This window comes from Limanda limanda, chromosome 11 (genome assembly GCF_963576545.1).
Source record: "Limanda limanda chromosome 11, fLimLim1.1, whole genome shotgun sequence".
Classification (NCBI taxonomy): domain Eukaryota; kingdom Metazoa; phylum Chordata; class Actinopteri; order Pleuronectiformes; family Pleuronectidae; genus Limanda; species Limanda limanda.
Window position 1 is genome coordinate 22,121,784 of NC_083646.1, and position 17,700 is coordinate 22,139,483.

Genomic DNA, 17,700 nt, shown 5'->3' on the forward strand with positions numbered 1-17,700 from the left:
CAAATATAATTACTTTATTTATTTAATTAATCTGAATATGTTAACGTTTATTGAAAAATTTCTCTTTAGGTGGGTATTGTCCTCTGCGCACAAATAAATTGAATTGTCTTCAATGCACAATAACAAATGACTGTAGATGGATGTGCTCTCATTGTTCGATTGCACATGCAAACGTTAACGCTGTCGATTTGATAATATGTAACATGAACAACTGCAGATGAATAATTCTTCCTGCACAGACTGACTCCAAACCGAAACAATGTGCAGGTATTTGTGAATGTGTAGGTGTCATAAATCATGTGTAAATCCATTTGAAAAAGTCTTGAAGCCTGCTCCTCCTTTCCTGCAGGTCATTTTGCATTTTTGGGTTTAATGAGTTAACTCTTATTAGGGAGTTCTAGTATTCACACATTATGTAAATGTATCGTATTACCTGTTTTTACATTTGTATTTTTTCTTTGATTTTCAAAAACTTCATCAAGATCAATAATATTGCCTATTAACATGTTACACAAAATGTATAACTGCACTGTGTGGTTATTGCGTGTTGCTGTAAACAGCGTTCCATGGCCTCATGTACCAGCAGATGGTTATTGGTTATTAAAGTGTTGCATCAATGTTTTCTTGCTTCCTGTCCTGCTGATTTTGTTGCTGCTGTTGTCAACACTCTGCCGTCCTGCAGAACGTTTGGTTTTCTTAATTTGTCGCTCCATTGGTTTTAGAACATCTTGTCACAGGACTGCACTGTTATAAATTATCTAACTGACTCACACTGACACTTTTACAGGCACGTACAGTAACGTGCAGTGTCCGTATAAATAAAGTAATTAAATCAAAAGGTCTGATAACCATATGTGAAATTTGATGAGTGTCTTAAACTCTTCTTGCATATCTTGTGCTCAAGGTAGTTTCCTTTTAACTGAACGATATATTTGAAACAGTAAAAATTCAACGTTGCTGAAACAACACATAAAACAAAACTATGTAAATTTGACATGAAAATAATTAAACTAATCTTAATTTTTCAGTTTGTGAGAATAGTTGTAGAAATGTCCTCCTGTTTCCATCAGTTTACTTTAATTTTAACACAAATTTTGCGTTACACACTGGAGGTTTGGAGCTTTACAGATGTGTGTTAACCAGGCAGGGGCTGATGCACGCTATTGACTCGCTTCTAGGGCTGCGTAGGATTTGATGCACACTGGGGACTGAAGTTCATGATATCTCCACCTCTTCTGCTTCGATTCTGACTATTCTCTAAATAAAATTAGCCTTTGGGCAAGATCTTAATCATATTCCATGTTCATACATTAAACAAATATCTGATATTCATCGTAGCCTGTTACTACTTCATGTGGGTTTAATCATTTATTTAATCTTATCCTTATAGTTAAAGTAAAGAAAAGCTTCTTCTAAATCGAGGTAGCAGCACTGAATTTTTTGAAATTCTTGTTGCCCTACTGACATCCACACCAACACTTTTGAAAACATCAGCACATAAGACTCTCTGAAAGTAACAACACTTGCTGTAGCTAAAAGTGAAACTTAAAGCACATAAAATGTCTGTTTAACTATAAGCTCACTCGGCCCCTCCCTCTCTCTTATACGTGTCTATTGTAGTTCAATCTACATTGACAGAAAAGCTGAGATGGCAGGGTTTTTGTTTTTCTGATGAGCACATAAAGCCTTGGAGATGTCTTGGATGGAGATAAGACTGACCTAGGTTATCAGTGACTTCATACATGTCTTGAAAGTCTTTCATCCTCAGGCCGATGACGTCCACAAAGTCCTCGACCAGACGGAACAGCTCTTTGACGTTCGGTCCCAGCTGAGAAAACAGAGACACATGAAAGAAAGGGATTACGGATTTGGTGAAGATTCTGAACAGCTGTGCAAACAAAAGAAAGTTGTGGCATATTATCGCACTGCTCCTCAATGGTTTAGTGCTGCAACCTCTCATAATACACATTTCCATGCGATGCACTTCGTAGTCTCAGTTGTTTTAAATGGGGATAACATGTTCTCTGTAAACTAATCAATGATGTCAAGCCTGGGGTTCTTTCTCCAATATGACAGGATTGTTCAACTACAATGATAATCTTTTATTTATTATTCCATTGATTGTCTTCACTTTAGTGGCAGAAGCCTTTTTACAGAATATATTACATTTTTACTTCCGCCTAGGCAATTAGTATTAATCGCTGTTTTTGTATGTTAGTGATTGTCTGTCTATCAGCATGGTTACTTTAAAAAAAATACCCAAACCGATTTCCACTAAATGTTGTGGAAGGGTGAGTCATGACCCACAAAAGATCCCTCTCGATTTTGGATATTATTATATTTTTTCTCAGGTTACACTTTACCCTAATAGCCATTTAGGAGGCCTAACATATTGCAGGCACACTGAAAACAACAATCGGTGAAATTACCAGTTTTTTGAATAATTAAGTAAATATAAACTATAATAATAAAATAAGAGTGTATTGGCATGAAGATGCCTTGGCACTGAGATACCACATTATATGTTATATAAATAACAGCTAATCCTTTCATGGTTGTGGAACAAATGTCTCACTTCTTGTTTTATATAAGTCTGATGAACCAGGGTGGTTTATTTAAAGTCATTGCGATGCCTGCTCGCTGACACTCCTGAGAACAGGATGAGCGGCTGGATGGATGGTTGGAAGTGCAGCAGATGGGTGAGTAGGTGTTTGCGCTGACTTGGTAACTCATTAGCTGTCGCTATTTCTGTACTTCAGCAGCTCTCTTTCCCATCTACCTCCGTCAGTCTGCAAAGATACAGGTGGGCTGGTTGTCCACCTGCATCTTTGTCCCAGTACATGACTCATCGTATCTACAGCTTCAGGCTTGTTATAATTATTTTTATTATTATTATTATTATGCACTGACAAAAGATGTGATTACAGTTGTGGCTGGTTTAAGAAAAGACGGTGTGACACTAACCAGTTGTGCTTCCTCCCATCTCTCCCTGTTCTCCTCTATCAACAGATTGCTGACAGACTGCACAAAGTTCTGAAAGAAGAGTCACACAATGTCACATAAACATCTTTGAATTCTAAAGTCAGACTGTTATTTACAGGATAAAGCAGGTTATAGTATGTATTTTTACTTGTGAAATGAAAAGACCCACAGCATCAATAAATGAATCAAACTAACAAGTTTCATGTGTATCCCACGCTTCATATATCCTATTTTTCTTTTTTTGTATGAGCTCTGTTGCTATCAAAACACGATGAAAAACTCATAAGTGAGTCACACTGTTGCACTGGGTGACATGCATGGGCAGATAACACCCTCAAACAGCACTGCAGTAAATCCAGAGAGTATATCCACTCACCCTCATATCTACACTGCTGGGGCTGTAGTACGCCCTCCTGAAGATCTCCGTCATATTCTTCAGCACATCCACGATGGCCAGCAGATCCCCGCTGTAACTGGTCCCATCACTGGACGTCACTCTCAGCTTGGTCATCACATCAGAAACTCCATCTCCCACAAGGCCGCGTTGAGCTTTGGACAAATGCTCCCGTGTCTAAGAGATAAGAGGAAAGGAAATAGCTTCTGTTTACTTAACACATCTCTGTTAATGGTAACAGCTTGGGGTACAAAGTGTTGTTTCAACAAATCATAATTCCAACCAGATTGTAGTTTTTATTTCCATAATGATGATATGTTTATATAGATTTTTGGATCGGTTGCAATATGTCACATGGTGTAGAATGCTTTATTTTTCCAGTGTTTGAAATTTAAATTCTAACGATCAAGCCTAGGAAATAAACTTAAATGGTAAAAAGTAGAGCTAAATGGCCCCCTGTTAAAAAAATATAGTATTTTTAATCTTAAAATGATTTCTGAGATTAAGAACTTGAACAACAGCAACATAATGGTCTTTATCTTGTTGTTTTCAAACAATGGAAGAACAGAACTAGACTGACAGTCTCCAGAATTAGAGCCTCATAAAGCTGAGCTGATGAACCAGAGAGAAGGTGAAAACAAAGCAAAATCTTAGATAAAATTAAATTAAGCATGATGATTCATTGGTTATATTCATTTAAACAGTTTCAGAACTAGAACTACTGCATGGCAGTAGCACACAGTTTCCGTCTACATACTTCACTCAAATCTATCACTAAAATCGAATCAGTTTATCTTTGAGTCCAAGTGACAACTGGTCAAAATGTGAAAAAAATTCCCACAAGAAAGACTTGAGATATCAAAGTCCAGAGGCCAAACATATGTTTTGTGAGGACACTTGGACCTTTGAACACCAAAATCTAACCAATTAATCCTTGAGTCCAAATTTGAGCAAATTCCTTCAAGGCTGTCTTGAGATATTGCGTTAACAACAACGGGACAGACAAGCCGAAAAACATTATGTCTCCGGCCACAGAAGAAGATGTTCTCAAAATACATTTGTTGTCTTAACCTAACCACCCCATTGGACTCTCTGTGAACTTCAGTCTCTGGTGCACTTCAACAACCCTCACCACCTCGTGGAGTTTGTTCTGCCAATAACAAAACAAAATACATCAAGCATTGAACCAGTTTAATTTGATTCTCACCAGAGTTTGTATACTGCGATAGTCATTGGAGATGCACTTCATATAGGTGGGATTCTCCCAGTAGGCGACGCCCTCTTCATCCAGGCTGCAGCGGCGTAGGATTAGCCCTGCATAGGGTCACATGCAATAAGAGTTCTATATTAGCTAAATGTTTCTCTAATCCGACTACTGAAAGTACAGGTGGACATTTGAGTTGTGTGCATGGCATATGTGTAAATGTATATATTGTGTGAGCTAACCCATGGCATTAGGAGGACAGCGTACTGCCGCTGTGTCCCCAGCTGGGGTCATCTTCCATATGACGTTGGAGAAGTTGTCCTCACCACAAATCTCATGAGGTTCTGTTCACAGAGGAAGTACACAGGAAATGAGTTTAAACTCTTACACAAGAAAACTCTGCTTCCAGTAGGGAATGATGTAAATTTGCAGATAAAGCAAGCAGATTTCTCCATGCACTCACCCGGACATCTCTTTTCATTGCAGAGCCGGACCTCCTCTTGTTCTCCAGGACAAGTCTGCCCCTCAAAAAAGGGCCCATAACAAATCCTGTTTCTCTGCTGGCTCCCCCCTCCACAGGTTTTAGAACAGCCCGACCACAAAGACCATGGCTGCCACTTGCCATCCACTGTCATAATGAATGCAACAATAACTCCATTAAGGACAGTGAAACACACACACACCAGTCATATATACCATCCCAGTATTTTAGTTGTATTCTATTCGATAGAAAATATTTATACAAAAACACAATACATGGCAGGATGTTTACCTAACACTATTGCCGATCACTTTTGAAAAAACATTATACCGTTTTGGTTACAAAAGTAATTAGAAATAGAAATGCGGAATAAGCTTTACAATAATGTATATACTAAAACTTGTTCATGCTGCTTTACCCGCATTGTTTACCTGTCTTGATGCTCTGTGGATTATAAATCTTAATCTTTGTTTTGTATTTGTATCCCTGTATCAGCTTGTTTTTATGCTTTTAATAATTGATTAGACCATGGCAAATATTTCTGATATACATGTAGCTGTGGCCCTTTCTCATACCCGGACACTCCCCAAGGAAGCAGTCGACAGTCTCCAGCCACTCTCCTCTGCACTCCGAGCCTCCGTAGGAAGGGCCGTTACATTCCCTGGTTCTCTGCGTGGTCCCATTTGAACAGGAGGCAGAGCAGGAGCTCCAGTTGGACCACTCATTCCACAATCCATCCACTGAGGAAACCCAGGGTCCCCACGAACAAAGAGGGAGAAAAGAAAAGTTATTGTTCTTTTCGGATGCATCGAGTCTGTCTGCATTCCTTGTGTTTTTGTAATAGTGAGTTAAAAATCATTCACTGCAATATGTCCATAGCTGAGATATTATGTGCATTACCCACTACATTGTTGAGTTAATCCTTGAATTACATTAGATTACACTGAACTGTCAGGGTTCAGTTCAAACAAACTAGATAATAGCAAGTTAAAGGCAAAGGTGTCTATAGCTTTTCCAAGTGAACATGCTAGAAGGCAAAGCATACAAAGGAACAAAGAGGCAATTCAAGGTAATACATAATGGTGTTTGCTTGATTGCAGATTTCTTGAATGTTACAACATTGTTGGTCAAAGACAGCCAAATACAATGGTGGGTATTTGGGGGGGGGGGGGGGGGGGGGGGGTTTCAAGATCCTGAAATACACCAAACATCACTGAAAAGTACTGATTCAACAAAAAAAGAAATTGCTTGTTAGTGTACAGGCACCTAGCCAGCAACTTAGTCTGGTAGTGTCATCAATCTTTTTGTTTGAAACTAAAGTGGGTCCCCTTTACGATTAGGTTACTGTGTTCGTTACCTGGACAGACAGCTATGTTGCAGAATTTGGTCTGCTTCTCCGGGCCGTCACAGGGAACTCCCCCAAACTGAGGGGGAGCACAGCTCCGTGTTCGAGACCTGTAACCTCGGCCACAGGTTGACGAACATAAACTCCACGGTGACCACTCGTCCCAGGTACCGTTCACTGCAATCAGAGCAGCTGGGGTATAATTTAAAGACAGGTAAACACAGGCCACCTCAACACATCAAATTAAGAAAACTTCACTGAGACACTAAACTGTATCCACAATTATCAGTTACTCTGTTGGTTTTACTGCCATCATCTATACTGATCCATTGTCCTGTAGTACTATTACTTCTAAGGTGAGGAGTCTCCCTTCCTGTTTCGATGAAGAAGAGCCTGAGAACGCCATTACATCTCTTATGATACTGAGAATCAGTCTAGTATGCAGGCAAATTCCTTCCTGTAACGTGAGGGTAGAAAATAATCCCAAGGGCCAAACGTTTGCTAAGTGCCTGAGGAAAGGAGTCAGGTGGGTCTTGTATGGGTGAGGCAGGGTCCAGGAAAGGGCTGGGCGAGTGCAGGATGGTGGCACTGGAGGGGGAATGAGGGGGCTTACCTGGACACACAGCAGAGTTGTTGCAAGGTCTCTGCTCTCGCAGTGGCCCACTACACTGGGTGCTGTAAGAGGAGTACACGCAGAAACGAGTGCGACTCTGCCAGCCCTCCCCACAAGTGGCAGAACACACACTCCACGCTGACCACTCCTCACCTGAAGCTGAGTCTACTGAGGAGGAAGGGGTGGGGGAAGGATTGGTGGACAGGGAAAGAAAGAGGAGGAGGAAAAGGGAAGGAGAGGGCCATAACTAATTATCATGCAGGACGCAGCCTCTGTGGGCAAACGAGGAAGGGTGTGATAAAGGGTAGATTTTAGCTGTGCCACATTTTAGGGGCTGCCTCATTTAGAGACTGAACAGGTGCATAACGCTGTCCGATTCCAAAGCATCTCCCAAATGTGGCTGATAAATTGAGGCTTCTTTTGCAGACACAATGTGGTCATTGATGGCCCTCAGGATTCCAAACCATTGCACTCTGGTCAGTCCAAAAGACAATGACAGGAACTTGCAAGAAGGCCTAAATCCTCTCCAGACCATTTCTTTTTTTAGAAAGGAGACAGGTGCAACCTTCTGAAGTTCTGTCCAATGTCACACACTGTGTCCTTCAGAGAAGGCGGCCCCTAAAATGGACCCCAGCTTTTGTTTACATCTATGGGGCTCTGCTGTCATATCCTCTGCATTGACTTCCAGAAGTCAATGCCACTGGCTTAGGATATGTCAGTCATCGTTTCAATGGTCATGACTCCCAAGTCAGTTGACCCATAAGGGAACAAAGGTAGTCAGAAGAATAAGGGAGAAAACTAAACAGGGTGTGAGAAATCAATTAGCAAATTAAAGTAATATTTCACCCAATGATAATGTCGTATCAAACGTTCATCCCCTGTAAGCTTTACAAGTTTGTTTTTCTTTTTAAGGGCCATTGGCTCGACACAATTTAGATTCATATCAGTTGTAACGTTTTCCAAAAGAGAAACATTAATCAGAAACTACTGCAACATGATCCCCTTCTCCTGTGTCCATCCATGTTCACTTTGTTACATATGGCAAAATACTGACTAGTGTTAACCTCATTAACAAAAACTATGAAGATATGAGTCCTTCAACGACTCTTTTCCCCATGCCTAAGATGAGACAATGATAACACATCCTAAAACATTAACTGAGATGATATTATCATACAATATTGTTGAATAAAAAACCGAGGACTAAAATATAATCTCCAGTTTTTAATTTGCACAGTCTAAATGTCCCTTTCTTTATATATATATATATATATATATATATATATATATATATATATATATATATATATATATATACATATCACTGTGAACTTTAACTGGATCCCCTTTTTTCTTCTTGTGAACCGAAAAGCACTGCACTTCTGTTATGCTGCGTAAAACTTTAATGAAAAGATTTCGACTTAAGAAAGAAAAGAACATGACGGCAACAAAGCAGGTTGACATGTGGACCCACTTTAAGTACAACTCTAGAGAAAAACTGAGTGTGTAGAATGGCTGGGAGAAAGGCTCTGAAGCCACCGAATCACTGGGGAGAAAACCACCAACCAGAAGAAACAGCTTGAGCCTCAAAGAAACTGAGGTAACCTCACATTAAGATAACATTACCACTAAAGGCAGTAGTGTAACATCTGTTAGCATCACAATGGGACACTGCAACGCTGTTTGCAGATGAAGGTTTATTCTCTCTAAGAGTCAGTTATTAACATAAACTTAACTTTCTAGCACAGTCCTCACAAAACTGGACACAGAAATGTGGGATTATTTGCCGTTATTGCAAGAGTTAGTCATTTTTTCCATTCCAATGTGAAATGGTTATTCTTGATCTGGACTGAAACAGTGTTTTTATTCACATGTCCAATCAAATGACGAAAAAAAGCTAAATTTTGTATCATTAAATTATACTGGAAACCATCTTTTTTACAACAGCTGACCAAGAAATACACAACGATTTCACAGCCACCCTAGAAAGTAAATAGTCAACTTTTTGGGGAATGGGCTTATTCACTTTTTTTCCAAGAGTAAAATGAGAAGATCCATACCTATCCTCTGTTTGTGTATTTATGGAGCCGGAGCCAGGCAGTGAATAGACCAGCTAGCTCACATACTAAAACAATTTCATGGCAAACACCACTCGGCCGTAGTGACTTGCTGGAGCTTTGCAAGGTTGCCATGTTTGTTATCTTCGGAGTCCTCTTCTAAAACTATCAAGCAACCCAGCACAGAAGACTCAAGTTTTTCTGAATTATCTTTATCTGAATGTATTTATTATTGTTAAGGCTAAACACATGTTGTCAATGCTTCCATAATTACCACACAGACATGAGACTGGTTTCGAACTCTTGGAAACATCAAAGTAGTGAATAAACACTGTGCCAATTTGTTGAACAGTTTCTTTGAGCTTACAAGGGGTTGAGCGCTTGCTACTCTTGCTCCTGGGTGGAGTATCAGTTTAACAGAGAGGGAGGACTCCGTTTCATATCGTGTTTTACACACAGGGCAGTGTCCTGTTATGACCTCACATAAAATACAACTTCACTATGTTCAGTCAGGGTCCATGTTGGAATTAGTCCATTTCGGACGAGGCACTACATTGGGAGATTTTGATAGATGTGTATGTTACAAGTGTGTGGAACTCTCTAGTTTATGGATTGTTATTTTGAATGTATGTCCTGCACAAGTGTTGTGGTCACCCAAGCTGTTGATGTGACTGATGCATGGGATCCCTCTGCGTCCTGTTGTCTTACCTGTCTGAGGGCTCTGGGGTCCACTGCGCGGCTTGTCTACGTCATCACGCTTGCGGCTGTCCACGGAGCGAAGCGATTGGCTGCGAGAGGGATGGCGACCTTTGCCTAAATGGGGTGAGGCAAGGCCGGGGTGGGGGTAGGGGGTGAGGGGGGGTTGGGGGTCGGGTTAGCAACTTAAGCTCCTTAATTAATGGCTTATATTTGGGACACAACCGTGACGTGATTGGTCACCCAAAACAGCATCAGCCAAACTTGGGACTTCTGTTGTGCTGTCGGTGTCGATGTGCTGTAAATGTGTGCATCTCTTATTTGATGTTTATGCAGTTGTGCTGCTGATGTTTATTTTGACCAACTGAAAAAAACACATCCAAAGATTGTCGGCGGTTTTGAGCTATTCGAGGAACAGAAATGTAAAAACGCAGGTGTTTAGACATAAAAAGCTTTATCCTGTCTGAAGTCTCTTCATGTTAGTGCTCAGATGTTGATTTCCTGTGTCCCTTTAGCCATTTGTGGGTGTAATGATTTTGACATACTGTGCATGCATGGTCTTGAAAACAGCTGACCATGTCATTGTTATTGCTCATCAATCAAAGTCCCCTTTCCAACATGCACTCCTTAAGTCAGAACACTGACTTACAGAAGATGGTTTCACGAGTAAATGGACATGATGCCACAAAGGAAAAGTTGAAAAAGATTGCTGTAAACACACACTTTGAAAAGACCACACAGTCATATTGAACGACAAAGGGGAACCAGGGCACACACCAACAGAAATGGATGTATCGTACACACAAATGCACAAAACCCCCCCACACACACCCACTGAGTGAGCAGCTCACCGGTGCAGGACTGCGAGTTGCACGGCCGGCCCTCCTCCACCACACCCTCACACAGGTATGACTCCTCCGGGGGCGACTGGCAGGTCCTGGTCCGGGTTTGAATCCCACCGCCGCACTCACTGCTGCACTGCGCCCACACACTCCACACGCTCCAGCCACCTATGGACACACACAGTAGTGATCATTTATAAAACACTGCTTAATTATCCATCGCCGATCAGAGTGCTGAGTGGTGGACCAAAGAGTCTCAGCAGGTCAGCCCAAGAAATCAGGCAAAAGACTCACATTTTAATCTTAAGTTCCTTTTACAGCAACTAAGAAAATATATTTTCCAAATGTGCTACCATGTATTTTTGGGATCATATGATAAAGCTGCGAAAGAGGGTTACCTTGTGAAAACACATTTTTTTACAGCTTCAACTAAAAGATTTTTTTTTATACTGATTCAAAACACCACCATTTTTCACTCGGAAGCTCATGACGACATACAAGAAATTCTATACACAATACATCACTGGGTTAAGGAAGCCAAGAAATGCGCCATAACATGGCTGTGTATTTATCTTCCTAAATGACAAAAGCCACACACGGAGAATGCACATGCTTACCACCCATACTAATGTAAGGACCTGTGTGTAAAATAATGCAAAGGAGAATTTCCTCGGATGCAGTGTAAAGCAGGTAAATTCAGTGTAAACCTGCAACACAACACTCCTGCACTGGATAACAGGCTGATGGTATCTAACAGAGAGAGAGAGGATGCGAGGGGAGATTTGTCCTTTAAAACAGGTGTGATGAATGCCACTGTCGCAGCGAAATTCCCTGTTTGACCATTCTGATTTAATGCGCTCCATTAAGATGTGTGCTGATATGGAGGGTTAGCGGGTAAAGAGCCGCTGAATGGCTCTTTCTCTCGGCATCCTGCACGCTCATGAATGTTTAATGGCACAGACAGATGCCTTTCAGCCCCCACAGGCAACGACAAATATGTATTAATCTGCATGAATAGAACATGAAGTTGGCCAACATCCAGACACACACGTTGTTAATTACTCCCAAATCAATTTCCTCTGGGGTGAGGGCCCAGATGAGGGAGGCCGCTGACAAGAGGCGTTCACTTTAACTTACCAATCCACTAAGCACAGTGTGTTTACGGCCTCTCTGTCGAGTGTTAACTAGGACCTTTGGTTGCCTGCCTTTTTTTCTCCTTTATTCCTTTTCCAGTTTTAATCTAATGAGGTTGATCTTGTGGCCGCCAGCAAAAGGTCCTATCGCTCGTTTTCTTCTCACCCTCAACCTGTCGAGGCGGATGGCACATTGACTCTAATTCTGTTGGAGATTTCCTCCTGTTAATAGGCAGATTTTACTCTCCACAGTGTTTGCTCATTGTGAGAACTTTTTGGTTTCAGGTCCTTAGTATGTAAAATGCTTTGAGACATGTAGATTGTGGTTTGGCAATTGAATTGATCATTTTCCACTGCCTAGTATATATAACTCAAAACTGGGAACACATATCACATGGGGACCACAAGACCTGACAACACAATATATGGCACAGATATCAATTTCATAAATTTATGTCGTTCAGCATTAATTTGTAAACAAATAGCTCCAGCGGCTAAATGAGCCTGATGATTCTATCGTTACAAGAAGTATCAATATGTTTAATGCTAACTTAGCCTGCTACACATTCATAAGCCTTTGTCACATTCAGACTGTGTGTTATAGTGTAACTATATTAAGGCTTCACTTATACTGCTTGTACACCCCCCTATCACAGACTTTTTACTAATGGACTGGGCGTTGAAAGTCTGGAGGCTCTTACTTGGAAATTTGTGTTCACACATTCAGCCCCTCTATTCTGTCTGAAAGCGGCTTTACTATTATAAACATAACAAATACAAATTAGCACTCCTAATGTCCTATGATACAAATACTATATAAATGAATCTTGATGTTTATCAGACTGCTGATGAAGAAAGATTCATCTACCTCCAGCTCTGTCAGTCATTCATGTTGTTTTATATACAAGATATTTGATAAAATGCAGACGGCAGGTGATCACAGGAAGAAGATCTACAATCTACTATCTACCCAATGTGACACATTCTAACACCAGTGCAGACAGGAAATTAAAAGACAAAATAACAGGGTCAGACCTTGTCATTGTTTGTGGAATACGTAAGGTCAACAGTGTTCAGGGCGGGAATTAGTTTTGCTGCTTGAAAAGGTCATTGCACTGTCCCTCTATCTGGTTTCGCATAAATGTTTATTTATCGTATACTTTCTAATTGTTATGAGAGTTTGCACTATCATAGATGACAAAAAAATTACAAGACTATATTTTATTGGATGTCAGAAAACTGTTCTGAGGAGTGGCTGGGACGGGTTGAATTTGAACAGAGTTGAATTTGAAAATGTCCCAGTGGAACTGTTAAAGGACAGTGACATACTCGTCAGCTGTCAATCAACAAAGCCCTTTTCATTTTGAGTAAAAAGAGCCATCGTGCATTGTTGTCATGTCTCTTTGTACTGTGCGGTGTTGTCCAAGCAAATAATGTTTGGTTGTGTCCAACGTGGGGGAAGAAGCAGTGGTTGCTCATGTCAATAACTGGTTATGATGCTTTGTATCATGTATCATGAGTCTAGTGCTCCATTGTTGTCCAAAAGCATGAAATTAGCCACAATGGTGACTGACATATGTATTTTTTTTTACCACACTCAAGTGTATTTAGATTCATTCCCACATAAACGTCCTGCTGCCTGTCATACACAGACTAGTCCCCAGCATAGGGATGGCTGTGGCTCCTCTAACCATAAGGTCTGAGGTCCAATCCCAGTCTCTCCCATTCCGCATGCTGAAGTGTCTTTAGGCAAGGTACCAAACCCCAGATTTCCCCTGACATCTGTGTGTGTGAGTGGTTGACTGACTGTATGAAAGTGTTTGTGAATGGGTGAATACTGTAAAGCACAAGACTACAAAACTGCCTGATATAAATATAGACAATGTTACAAATTAAATGCATTTCCACCTGTTGGATTAAGGTTTGCAGAAAGGGGGCAGCTGATCTGGAAAAGTACTACTTACTATTTGAAAAGAAAGAAAAAACATCTATATAAATAAATATATATCACATACATATATTTGAATTATTTTGTCTTTTGGGTTTCACCTGCTCTTGTTGACCACTGTTTCATCTGAATACATTAATTGTTGGGTTAACTGACAAAAGTGTAACTTTATTCTAAGCACATTTATAGATTATTTTAAAACCAAACTTTGATTTAATTAGCTCGTACAAAGGAATAATCAACACAATTATTTCCCTCAAAACTTGTCCCTTTTATGTTTATCTTACACACCACACCACATTCTTTTCTACATTTTAACTTTACTTTAAGTGATGATTGCTATTGGGACATAGCATAGTTTGTGCTACAGTTTACATCAGAGCACATAAGTGGATTTAACACACAGACTTAAGTTAGGTTCAGATATATGTAATGTTTCAGGTTTGAACCCATATACAGTCTATGGTTTGAACTTGTGCTCTCAGAAATGTAAATGAGCTTGTGAAGGAATCCACCAATGTGGATCCCTTTGTGTTGAGATCATTGAGGAGGTCAAACAGCTTTGTTATGGTTCTGCCTGAAGCTGTGAATTAAACTATTCCAATAAGGAGTTTGATTATTTCGATTGACGTGAAGCCATACCGACATTTGTTTTATTTGCCTGAGTTGTTTCCTTAATTTATGTTTCTTTTGTTATTTTGCCTGAGTTCGACATGTTAGTGAGAGCTCTGTGAATAAAATATTCACCCCTGAGAAATCAATATGTCTGCTAAGTGCCCACCTACCATTTTCCTGACCTTCAAGCCGTGCAATTTTACAGGCAGTCATTCCAAAGTGTACCTAAACGCATCTCTCTCTGCAGAGACCCTGTTTTGGGGACTGAAGTGAACCTGATCCAGCAGAATAACCTTCAGCCACGACTCTGAATCATTCAGGGTTTATTGTGAACAAATATGCTTTATGAATACAGAGGGAGATTAACTGCGGTTTGGAGCAAAGGGCAGAAGCGCCTGTCAAATGAAGGCTTGGCAAGGCAAAAAATCAAACGAGGGGGGAGGGTCCATTTAAAGATAAGACTCATTCTTCTAAAGGGAAAATAAAAGAAGAGATGATAGGACTGAACTTTTTTTTTCTTCCTTTCCTGCCCAATCATCAGACTCAGGCAGGAGGAGCGAAATGGGAGGCGTGTGCCACAGTGTTGTCTTTCTGTCTCTCCAAGGACATTTCATTATGTTCTCAATAATTCAGAGGGGGGTCTTTTGTCAGAGCACCCCTGGTAGCAGGCAGGAGCTGCTGCAGAGTTACCCCAGTAATCCTTAAACTCATCCTCTCTCCTTCACCTTCCAAAATCCCCTTTTCACACTGACCTTCAGTCTTCTCTAAAACACACACACACACAAACTCGCACACACACACACACACACACACACAATCCCTTCAATTACTCTGTGCACTTAGCAGCTCATTCTATGCATGCATGTGAATTATACAATTTTTTGCTTGTGTGTGTCTGTGGGAGTGTGTCTATAATGAACTTCCTGAAAGTCACCTTTGCCTCCTATTTGGAGCAGTGGGATGAGTGGATTGGGAATCTCCCATTACAACTCCACTCTCACTCTCTGCCATCCCCCTCACCCCCCACATCTAAACCACACACACACGCGTGCAAACAACACAGTTATGGATAGGGTTACTGCAGAATTATTGATGAAGTATGTGTGCGAGTGTGTGTGTGTGTATGCCTGTGTGTGTGTGTAATAGGGAGAGGATCGGTGAAATGAAGTACGATTCTGTGGAAGAACTGCAACAAGCAGGCGACTGGGGGAGGGCGGTGCGGATGGTTGCGGTGTGGGGGGATAAATGTAAAGAAAGACAGAAACAAGAGAAGAAGAGAATCATCATGGAAACATGAAACACAGGCAGGAAACTGGGTGATTGGTTCACACAAAGCTGCATGTGGCTGAATGAAGGATAAGGCGAGTGCTGACACCCAGAGGACAGAAGCAGTCAACTGCATGGTGGAGATAACAGGCGGTGAAAGGAGGAGGAAAGTAGGGGGGAGGACAGAGGGAGATGAAGGGAGACAGGAACAGAAAGAGGGAAAAAAAATGTTGGGTCAGATAAGAAGAGAGGGGAAAATGGAAAGAGGGGGAAAAAAACATAAAGACTTGTGCCAAAGTGAAGCGACGATAGAATTGCACATCAATGAAAATGCTCGCATATTCTTCATGAAAGAGAGAATTACATTTGGTTTTATATTTTAAATTTCTTTTCATTTCCAATTGTCTAAGATAATACGCACTGTGGGATATTTCTTTGAATGTGCTGAATGCTCTGTTAAAAGGACTGAACGTGTTTCATGTGACTCGCAGTAGTAAGAAACCCACAGGCAATTTACTTAGTACACCTAATTATATATATATGTGTGTGTGTATAACAGTTTTACTCAGATCTGATATGTTCCCAATGGAATATTTTCTATTTCCCACAAAAAAAAACAACAAAAACATAAATAAATACACTTGAAAAGACGGCACATCACCACAGCTGCATCCCATCGATCAATCTCTTCCGGTAGCGGGAAGCTTAACCTGTGGGTGAACCCACCGCGGAACACCCAGCACCCCCTCAGCTCCCCTGCCAGGCCATCTCTGACATTAAGCAAAAGCATTTACCAACATTAACCTTCCATCAGTCTGTCTCCTAGTGTACCCTCTGTTTACCACAGAGATTCAATTTGACCTAACCCTGTTTCTTAAAGCAGGACCAATTATTCTTAATTAAAGATGCCAAATTTCCAATCACAGAAAATGTAAAATATTAGAGTAAATGATAAGCCTCATCCTGGTGGGTTTATTCTACGTATTTTATTCTTTAGTCTTTGTCAACAAATTCCGTGAAAACACCAGAACCTCTCGACGTTGTGTGTGGTTCTTCACCCTGAGTGCATTGGTTCTAATAATGAGGTTCAGATGTACAGACACAGTGGAAACTGCATAAAGTGATCACGTTTGTTCCAGCCAAATTGATTAATAGAAGCGGTTGATTACTTAAATCATATTGTGTAGCTTCTATATGATAGTCCCTGAACTAGAGGGAAAGGTTACAGTGATTTTTTTGATAAGGGTGATATCACATTGTGCACTCGGTTATGCATAAAAACACACAGACACACACACACACACACACACACACACACACACACACTTACTTCTCTCTCTCTCTCCCACGGGGTCTCTCAAACACAGAGAAAGACACACCGACACCAACTCAGCTGACTTCCCTGACCCGCTCCAGTTAAAAGGTCAATGTGTTTGAAATGACTCCAAAATATCGACACTGATCACCACACAGTGATAGATACCTTTCTTCAATCAGTAAAACCTTTCTATGTAGCTGCAAACATTCATTCATTCATTCAGCTTGACACACAGACACACACACTCACACACACAAACACTGTCATCAGACACATGTGTAAACTCAGACTGGGTAAAAACAACTGAATTTATAAACCTAGTCAATATATGGAGAGCCGGAGGAGATGGCGGGGTGCGCTTGGTTTGGCTTTATTCAGTTGGCAGTGCACAGCGAGAATTATGGAGACACAGTGAGGAGCAGCTAAGTACTAACAGAGCTGGTAAAACATTGTTCCAGTCCAAACATGTCTGAAAACAAATAAACACTGTAATTGGAGTCTTAATCACTTTGACCAAACTATCAGCATTTCAATGGTAACCATTCTGTCCCAAACTTTTTAATCCATATGAAAACGGTTGATGACTATATCGGTGATCATAACATTAAATTACATTACATTACATTTAGCTGATGCTTTAATCCAAAGCGACTTACAATAAGTGCATTCAACCATAAGCATACAGAACCAGAACAACAAGAATCAAGAAAGTACAGTATTCTTCAAGAAAGCTCTATCATCACTATATCCGGTTTCCGCTGTATAAAGTTTAATTTCCCAACAGGCTCACTAATGGCCTACATCAG

The 17,700-nt window shown here is 40.7% G+C and overlaps 1 protein-coding gene across 1 annotated transcript in view; it reads right to left on the minus strand.

Annotated features, from left to right (window-relative positions):
* The window catches only part of adgrb1a (adhesion G protein-coupled receptor B1a), a 105,927-nt gene that overhangs the window by 64,341 nt on the left and 23,886 nt on the right, over nucleotides 1-17,700 (minus strand). The window contains exons 2-12 of the mRNA XM_061081375.1: nucleotides 10,624-10,782; nucleotides 9,785-9,889; nucleotides 7,020-7,187; nucleotides 6,419-6,583; nucleotides 5,637-5,801; nucleotides 5,044-5,208; nucleotides 4,823-4,924; nucleotides 4,584-4,690; nucleotides 3,359-3,553; nucleotides 2,965-3,033; nucleotides 1,720-1,828 (exon numbers count right to left, since the gene is read on the minus strand). Coding sequence (XP_060937358.1) covers nucleotides 1,720-1,828; nucleotides 2,965-3,033; nucleotides 3,359-3,553; nucleotides 4,584-4,690; nucleotides 4,823-4,924; nucleotides 5,044-5,208; nucleotides 5,637-5,801; nucleotides 6,419-6,583; nucleotides 7,020-7,187; nucleotides 9,785-9,889; nucleotides 10,624-10,782 — 1,509 coding nt within the window. The remainder of the gene's footprint in view (nucleotides 1-1,719; nucleotides 1,829-2,964; nucleotides 3,034-3,358; nucleotides 3,554-4,583; nucleotides 4,691-4,822; nucleotides 4,925-5,043; nucleotides 5,209-5,636; nucleotides 5,802-6,418; nucleotides 6,584-7,019; nucleotides 7,188-9,784; nucleotides 9,890-10,623; nucleotides 10,783-17,700) is intronic.